The 9,181-nt window shown below is 40.1% G+C and overlaps 1 protein-coding gene across 1 annotated transcript; it reads right to left on the bottom strand.

Annotated features, from left to right (window-relative positions):
• Positions 1-719: 719 nt before the first annotated feature.
• LOC112558984 (polyadenylate-binding protein 4-like) lies at positions 720-8,302 on the bottom strand. The gene is given in 15 exon segments (XM_025229774.1): positions 720-1,260; positions 1,263-1,286; positions 1,289-1,336; positions 1,339-1,354; positions 1,504-1,656; positions 1,896-2,117; positions 2,656-2,953; positions 3,177-3,523; positions 3,525-3,676; positions 3,679-3,697; positions 3,896-3,915; positions 3,918-4,118; positions 4,121-4,159; positions 4,391-4,636; positions 8,055-8,302. Coding segments are annotated over 14 exon segments (1,917 nt in total). The 5' UTR covers positions 4,623-4,636; positions 8,055-8,302; the 3' UTR covers positions 720-1,114.
• Between the last annotated feature and the right edge of the window lie 879 nt (positions 8,303-9,181).

Raw genomic sequence — 9,181 nt, 5'->3', positions numbered from 1 at the left:
GATAATTCCACTTAATAAGTAGCAGCGAGCTTATTAAAAAAAAAAGAAAAAAAAATGCATGCTAGAAAAGCAAGCAACCACATCCACGCAACAAATGAAACGAAAAGTAATTTGTGAAATTTTACTATTTTTTTCAGTCTATTTTTGAACATTTTTTAAAAGTCTTCATTTCCCGAGTCTTATCATAACAACGTTGAAAAGATGGTGCAACTTTTGTGTCAACTATACCACTCCAGCAGATAGTAAAATCCAAGTATTTGTTGCTTAACACATCTAAAGTTTTAATAGGTACTTACTTTCAGCTTTTATTATTTTTTGAGTAATTATTTTTAAAGGAACACTTTTCTGTTTTTTTTGGGGCAGCAAGTTTCCTCCAGAATAAAAGATATTCCTAAACAGTTCATGAACGTACAATGTATATACAATACACATAGGTCAATAAGTAAAATACTAAAGAACACAATAAAAGCATATAACCTAGCTTACAAAAAATGCTACAATCCAAATGTACATAATGCTATCAGCAATGTTACAGATGTTGCCTAGTACAGCTGAAGGTATCATGTAAACCCTACACCAACCTAGACTTTAAAAAAAAAAATAAAACCTCAAATTAGTACGTAAACAAAATGATAAGTACAAATGTCTAAATGAAATTGTTAAAAAGAACAAAATAGGTATTGCTGTCTTTAATTTTTTTCTTTTTTTTTTTTTTTTTGTTGATGAAAAGTGGGAAGTACTGGATGGAGGCGAGACAGAACCCCCTAATGGAGCCACAGTTACTCCCCAATATGCCACAACTGAGATGGTAAAAGACCCTGCCAAGCATGGAAACCCCCACAAAAAATGACAGAGCAAGCATGGCATAAAAAACCAAATGCATTGAGTACACTTTGCACGTGCAGCTCAAGAGCGCAAGCAAACAACACATCTATTGAGACAAAGTTATGTCTTTTCTAGGTTGGCCCCCACAGCTACAAATGACATTATGAAGAAATATCTTTTCTTCCATGTCTTTGAACTGCAAGAGGTGAAGGACCAAAGTAATGCGCAAGTCCACACTGAACCAACGCAGATGAAGCAAGAATTAAAAGCAGTGCCTCCTGGTGTGCAGTCACCAGCGACGTAGTTTACTCCTTCTTAGCTGCAGCTGCAGCCTGGCGGCAGCCGCTGCTTCCTTAGCTTGGTGAGCCTGCAGCACAGCAACCGCCTCCTCCACCTTAGCCTTGAGTGACTCATGAGACTCCAACATGTGAAGCACTCCGAGTTGTCAATTTCAAGCAGCTACCTGTAATCTTGCCTGCCATATCTGGATACATGCGCTGGATCAGAGGAACAAACGCTCGCCCAGCATCTGTTAATGAAAAAATTAATGCAATAATACAAAATACACTATACCAACAATAGCCTGAAATGACATGAAAACATGATGGGATGAAACTATGAAAATCACTGAAAACTGATGAAGCTTTAAGTTTCTGTAGAAACCTTCCACTAGCTTACCTGTTTCTGCTCCTGTGGAGGGGCAGCAGCAAGCATAGTGGCAGTCAGTGGCTCCTGGCCAGGTATGACTACTGACTGTGGAGGAGCTTGCATTACATTTCCCTGGACTGCAGCCTGAGGGTTTCTAATCTGACCCGTGAACTTAAATCGGTTCTGAAACAGCATAACATAAACAATGTCAGTAATACCTAAAACATTTGATAAAAAATCAAGATGATATATTTGAACATGTACTAATTTCTCATACAATCAATGAAATGCATTTACTCTTCAAAAGAAATCCAAAATCTTCTGCATATTTTTTTTTAGACAGGGTAACACCGATTCTTGCATAAAAAAATAAAAAAAAAAAGACCAAAGCTCAAGCCTTATCTTATGACATATAGCTGTACCTGTGTTTGCATGGTTGGACCTGGACGACCGACACCACCTGGACCAAGTGGGGCACGAGGTCCAGTAGGCGCTCCAGCAGCAACAGCAGGCTGACCAGTAATAGGCCGTGCACTGACCGCTGATCGGGCGGCACCTGGCTGGTTACCACCAGCAGGACCTCTTGGCCGCACCTGAGCAGGGGGAACACCTTGGAAGCCTGTTGCCTGTTGAGTTGGAGCAACCTAGTGGCAAAGTGATAAAAAAATGTTAGCAAAAAGCTATTGAACATCACACATCTTACTAACTACTCAAGTCGGTTCAATAAATGCCCCTGGTATTTGCACCTGAAACAGATGAGCTGATCCAACACCTTTGGCCCTTAAACAGAACCAGCATGAAAGCAAAAAACTCGCCACTGATGAAAGAAATATACTGAATTATCCCTTTCACTATAAAGATGCAGACTATTGCTTTAAAGCAAATAAACAAAACTTATAGGATTCTTTGAATCACGACTACCCTTTCCAGTTGGGCTTGTATTCATGGACCAACGGCACTAATACACTGCCTGCCTATAAACCTAGACAACATCTGCAAAGAAGAGGGTGGCATGGCCTGTTCTCTCCCAAAATAAAGGACTTGATCTATAGCTCTACAACAAGAATTATACTTTGAAGATAAAGAAAAAGAAGCAAAACTTTTTGAAAATATCTTCCAAAACCAGTACTATTTGCCTGTAGGAAAATTCTGGCGATAAACAGAACACTCATAAGTACTTACATGTTGTGTCTGCCACCGTGGGTTTGCACGCATCTGGGGCATCTGGGTTGGTGCAAAGAACCGCTGCTGAGCCTGGGGTAAGGCAGGCAAGTAGAAGCCAGCCCCAGCACCTGGCTGAAACATCTGACTGAACTGGGCTGTCTGTTGTTGACGCATTGTTGCCATATGCTGCATGTAACGTGAAGCAAGTTGAGCACGCCTATCTTCCTTGCGCTGAGCAAGAGCAACGTAAAGTGGTTTGGCCACGATGATGCGCCCATTCATTTCTGTGACAGCCTTTGTAGCCTCTTCTGGCGAGCTTTAGTAAAAAAACAAACCCATCAATATACTTAAGTCAGTAAAAATGTAAAAAGCTGATGGGATGACATTTTAACAATTGGAAAAAAAAAATCAATGCAATGAGCCCTAAACCCTCAAAATACAGCCATTAAAAAATATTTGTGCTCAAAATGGTTACATCATAACCAGAAATTAAAAGACTTTAAATCTCTAAAATTTTGCCATTAACAAGAGGCTCTCACCTGAAGCAGACAAAGCCGAAACCTTTGGAACGACCACCTTCTGTCATGACTTTAGCACTTGTGATGGTGCCAAACTGAGAAAATTCCTTACGAAGACGCTCATCATCTACTGTGTCATCCAGATTTTTTACATACAGGTTGACACCCTGGTATCGGTTGATGCGTTCCATTTTAATCTTCTCAAATCTCTCCTTTAGTTCAGCCTGGCGCTCAGCCCTCTTTTGAGCTCGTCCGCAATAGACTGTGCGGCCCCCAACATCGCTGCCATTTATGGTATCCACAGCCTTTTCTGCACCTTCGGGCTCTTCAAAGCTGACAAAACCAAACCCTTTAGACTTTCCATTTTTTGTCCGTCATCACTTTAGCAGAAATTATTTTACCATAGGGTGCAAACAGGTCCCGAAGTTTGTCATCATCAAGCTCTTCACCAAAATTCTTGACATACACATTATTGAAACGTTTCAGCTTGTCTCCCATCATCAATATCCGTTCCTTGCGGGGATAAATCTGCCTACATACACCTGCACATACAACATACAAGTGCAAGACTGGGAAAAAATCGACATGAGAAAATATAACCCACAATGCTCAACAAATTCCCCCTTAGCACAGAACTCCTGCTAACTGTCCCTTAAAGGCTGGTTAATTTTACGCAGCAAATAAGGCCACAATAATAGAATCCCTTAAGGGTACTTCTCACAACATAGCTAACAACTCACCTTCTTGCCATTAAGCAACATCCATTAACTTTGTCAATGGCTTGCTTGGCTGCTTCCTCTGTTTCAAAATGAACAAAGCCATATCCTTTTGATCCATGTTCATCACAAGCAATTTTGCAGGACAAAATGTTGCCAAAAGCAGAGAATGTGTCATACAAGGCCTTGTTGTCGATGCTTTTGTCAAGATTTTTAATGAAGACATTTCCCACGCCAGATTTTCTTACGAGGGATCACGCTGGGACCACATAATTCTGATAGGGCGCCCTTAAACAAACAAAAATTTAAAAAAAAAATCAAAATTATGTGCTAAGTTGCAACCTTTAAATTGTTAAATAAACCATGACTACAAAGTGACTGAGAATGAAGCATTTTCTTTAAAAAAAAAAAGAAAAAAAAAAAGGCAGGCATAAACATTACTTTGAAAGACCACAATATATTACAGCATTTTCTAATATTAAGTGCACAGACTGAAACCGAAGGAGAAAAGCTGCATACCTTTAACGGCATCAAAATTCATAGTGTCGAGGGCACGTTCTGCATCAGCTGGTTGCTGAAAGTTCACATAGGCATAACCCAGAGAACGGCGTGTGATCATATCACGACAGACACGGATGGACAAAACAGGTCCAGCAGTTGAAAACTTCTCAAAAAGCATGGCTTCTGTGACATCAGGATGCAGATCCCCCACATACAGGGAGGCCATAGGATAGGATGGTGTGGCATTCATCTTGATTTCTTTAACTGCAATGGTAAGGTAGAAAGAAATATATAATACTCTATACATAATGATAATCTACAAATACCAATTGATTTGGGTTGTGGGAAATTAATGTTTAACACTCAGCCAGCTATTAAAGCTATAACATGGCAAGGTAGCGAGGCGGCGGGGGGGGGGGGGGGGGAATATTAGTGTTTTACGCCGTGTCAGCAACTAAGACTATATTACGGCAAGCAGCCGGCCCTGTAAACAGATGCCACGTGCAGAGAAACAGCGTGCCCCAGCTGAACCCATGACAGTCCAACCTCACACTGCACTGGCAAGGGGTTCTAACCATTGCGTCTCCGGACCATCCTAATAAAGGAGCCCATATACAAAAGTGCATCAACCTGTACTATGTATGTAACTGTCACGGACCACTCCATGCCTCTGTGTTTTTTAGACTATTTAACCCTTTCGTGGCTCATGGACTAAAATATATGTTGAATGTATAAAAACATTACATAGCAAAGGGTTTACTGAGACAGAAAGTGTTTGGTGAAGACAGTTCACCAGCAGGTTTTGTCGGTAACGAGCTGTGGAAATATACTCAGGACCGGGATACCAAGAGATGTGCCCGAGTCATAAGTTGTAAATCTCCCTAGTTGAGTATTGTTGATCGACGCGGAATGCGGCGCGGTACTGACCTGTTGTAGGATTAACCTCGCATGTACGACATTTTTTTCTGTTATTTCTTGTGAAATTGAAATAAAACTTTTGTAGAACTTAGAACTTTTGTATGTACGTTACTGGATTCTAGTTGGCAGGACATGTGGTGAGCGACAACCCTAGGAGGAACGAGGAACTGTTTGTAACGTACTCAACAATTGCTAGAGTGGTCATAAGTGAGAAAACAGAACTAGAACCTTGTTACTGGAAGAGAGTGCGGGGAGTGTAATATTCATACTGGGATTGTATGATTGGACTATGTTGTGAATGATTGGGGAAGTACCCCAGATGTAAACATTGCATCCATCATTAGACGATGTCGCCTTTAGGGTATAGTGTTGTGGCGAGATGTTATTAATGTGTACATGTCTTGCAGTCTGTAAAGCCCTGAGCCATTCAACAACGAAATTAAAATGATTAAGGCGGCCTCAGGTAATCGTTTTGTTTTCAAAGAATGCGAATTTGTCTGGTGCAAGGGTGTTGTTAGGCCACCCATGCCGTGACAGTAACATTCACTTAGTTTGATGACACCAATAAGCCTACAATCAAAACCAGACGAATTCTAACCATAAAGTGGAAATGTAGAAACTGAATGTTTGAAAATGTGGCATTTTTTTGTGTCCCAGGTGCTATTTTAGGTTGAAGACATAGTCAACAACCCTCGTTTCTTCCTGTATCAGTGTTGCAACACTCGTCATCCCAACAGGCACATAGCCATATTGGGATAATTTTAATGTTGCAAGAGTTTCCCTTAATGCAATCCATGCATTATATGAAGCACGTATTAAGAGGACTAGTCAGAAACTAAGGTTATGTCAAAGAACAGCGAAATGCTAATGGCAAATAAATTTAGTCCTTGTTACTCCTCGAGGAGCATAGGGTTGCTATGGCAATCCCAAGTGCTTCACACAGTGTGCGTGCGCAGGGGTCACAGGTAACATATACGCAGACATTTTATTATGATCTTGTTAACATAAACTGCACAAGCTTTAATTTGCATTTGTAGCTATGCAATGCAATACCCATTTTCTTTGTCAAGTCAAATATACAAGTGTGTGCGTGTGCGCGCATGTTACATGTGACCCATACGCACTAAAACTTTATGCAGGAAAAACTTTTGGGAGCAGTGACGTAAAAAGATAACAAGTATCGACTGCATCTATCATATCCATTAAGCATATTAACCCAGCTTGGACAGGGTAAATTGGCTAAATGTGGAAAGCAACCAGAACCACATTTATAGACTTGGTCCAGGCCCACCCAAATCAATGTACAGGTGGTCCTCGACTTACGTCGTTCCATTCCTACGTTGCATCATAAACTGATTGTCGCTGTAAGTCAGAACATATGCACATACTGTACGTAAATAACATACTTTAAGCACTTATCCTAACATAGTAATTATCAAAAAACATTATAAAATATGCTTAATGATGAAATGAAATGTCACCAAACAAAGTAAGCATTACAAAGTAAAACCACTGAAGTCTAAACAAGGGTTTATACAGTGAATGGAGATTGGGGGGGGGGGGCATTGGTATTTTACGCCGTGCCAGCAACTAAGGCTATATTACGGCAAGCAGTCAGCCCTGTAAACAGATGCCACGTGCAGAGAAAGAACAGCGTGCCCGAGACAAGAAATGAACTCTGGGCAGCCAACCTTCACTGTATTGGTGACAGGCGCTAACAGCGCTAACCGTTGCGCCACCGGGCCGCTTGAATGGGAGATGTGTCGTAACCACACAACATCGTAACTCTGCTGATGTAACCCGAGGACCGCCTGTAATAAATATCCAGTGAGTTATAGGATTAATTTTTCATTAGCACCTTGCTCTCACGTATAGTAAATATAGCAGAGATCATTAAATCAACATGTGAGTATAGGATCAGCAAATTCCTACTGTTGGCCATGACATAATATGACTCAGGAACTTGCATGCCCATTAGTATAACTAGCTAGCCCCCTACTACAGCCATGGAAATAAAAGCCTTGCTGTCGCCGATCACTATTCAATGCATGTAGCTAGTTGTGATCAAACTGCATACAGAAGATTTGTAACATATTTTAAGCTTTGACCAATTTCTATAAGGGGAGGAAAAAAAAAAAAAAGAAAAAACCAAACAAATCACAGAAATAACGTCTCACAAGGGTATTACTATTCCAATGTAAGTTATACTATTTGTTTTAAAGTTCGGTTCACTGGATCGTCTATAGATTGATAATTCTAGCCACAAATGGTAAAAACCCTATAATACTGGTAACTGGTTTGCCAAAAACACAAAACTGGATGCAGAAAATACAATGAAAGGGAAAATTTACTAAAAGTTTTCATGCCTATAGCCACGTTAAAATGGACGGTGCACATTCATAAAACGCACCTGTCTAGCACACACGTGTTTAGGCAACAGAATGACCAAAAGATTTGATACTGACACTATGGCCTTGCAGATACAATTTTCTACTACTCTTTACAATGAAACCACAACAGACAAAATTTAACGATAGACTACAGCATATTTTGAGTCATCTACTACTCACGTGACTGCGCTAAACTAGGTATTACTCAGGCACCAAGGAACAACCAGACCGCAATTAAAACTTAATCATCATATAGTTGAAATATGTATAGATAACTTAAAGCCAACAATGTCTTATGTGAACAGAAAGACAAAACGATTAATATTAAGTAAAGGGATATGAAATGATCCATATGCAAAAATCCTTCAGCTCACCTTAGAACGTGGAAATGGCGGTGCTTCGTCGGATTGCTCTGCTCAATAGGCGTTTACGTCTCTTTTTTTGAGAGATTTTAAGTTATTTTGCGATTTTTACAAAGTTTTTATCGTTATTTAAAAGCTTGGACGTTAAAACCTAGACTCTGAGAGAGGATATTGCCACAAAAAAATTATATGTTGCAACCTCTCTCACACGTGCTGTTATGGCAATGCGAGCTCGGGTGAAGAGAATTCGGGAAGGCGCATGCGTGTCACGGAAGCGATTGCGCATTCCCTTTCCCTCGGATATGATTGGACAGAATTGATGTGACGTTTACTAAAGTTATTTTTTTTCCCTCCAAGAGACGAGAAGTACGGTGGTGCAGTGCAGCGTTAGTCGAAATCATAAAATATATTATATAGTTTCTATAATAATGATTCAGAGACATCCAAGAAAACTAGAAGTATGTAATAAATGAATAAATGACGTGGAGCTTTTTGCATTAAATAAACCAACAATCGAGTCGCCTGGGACTTTATTAGAGTTTACCGACCGTTTGAGCAAGACGACAAGAACATTGGTCTACGTCATTTTTCGGGAACTAAAATTTAAAATTAGGAAGACATAAGCTGCGCTGATGTTTAAAATCACAGTCGGGTGAAGTATTTTTGACGAGTTTTAAACAATTACAGGCTGACTGTACAGGGCATCTCGATCGTCAGTCTTTGCACTTTTTCTCCTGTTGAATCAATTAAAGTGAAAATGAAATTGCATTAACATTCGTAATCATTTAGCAGGGTAGAACACAAACACCGGCCTCTTTTAGTGCGTGTGTGTGTGTACATCCAATTGTGGCCTCATGCAGTGAAATAGGAGCCTAGCTCTTTGATGCAGTTAGCCGGGTTACTTAGAAACGGGGGAAACCAGTTCTGTTAGCATCGATGCCTTGTGATTGTAGTAATGCCATCATGAACGTGTATTTAAGTTAAAATCGCATCACTGAAAAAAAAGGAAATTAACAATTTACATCGGTGATTGAGCAATTTTATACCCAAGAGTTCATACCATGAAGAGATGCGAAAAAAAAACCTCCGCCCCAACAACGAAATTCAGTTCTATCCAGTTATCTTTTCCGTATAAACTC

This window comes from Pomacea canaliculata, linkage group LG3 (genome assembly GCF_003073045.1).
Source record: "Pomacea canaliculata isolate SZHN2017 linkage group LG3, ASM307304v1, whole genome shotgun sequence".
Lineage (NCBI taxonomy): Eukaryota > Metazoa > Mollusca > Gastropoda > Architaenioglossa > Ampullariidae > Pomacea > Pomacea canaliculata.
Note: the sequence above shows the minus strand (reverse complement) of the source record. Positions and strands in the feature narration are given on the sequence as shown.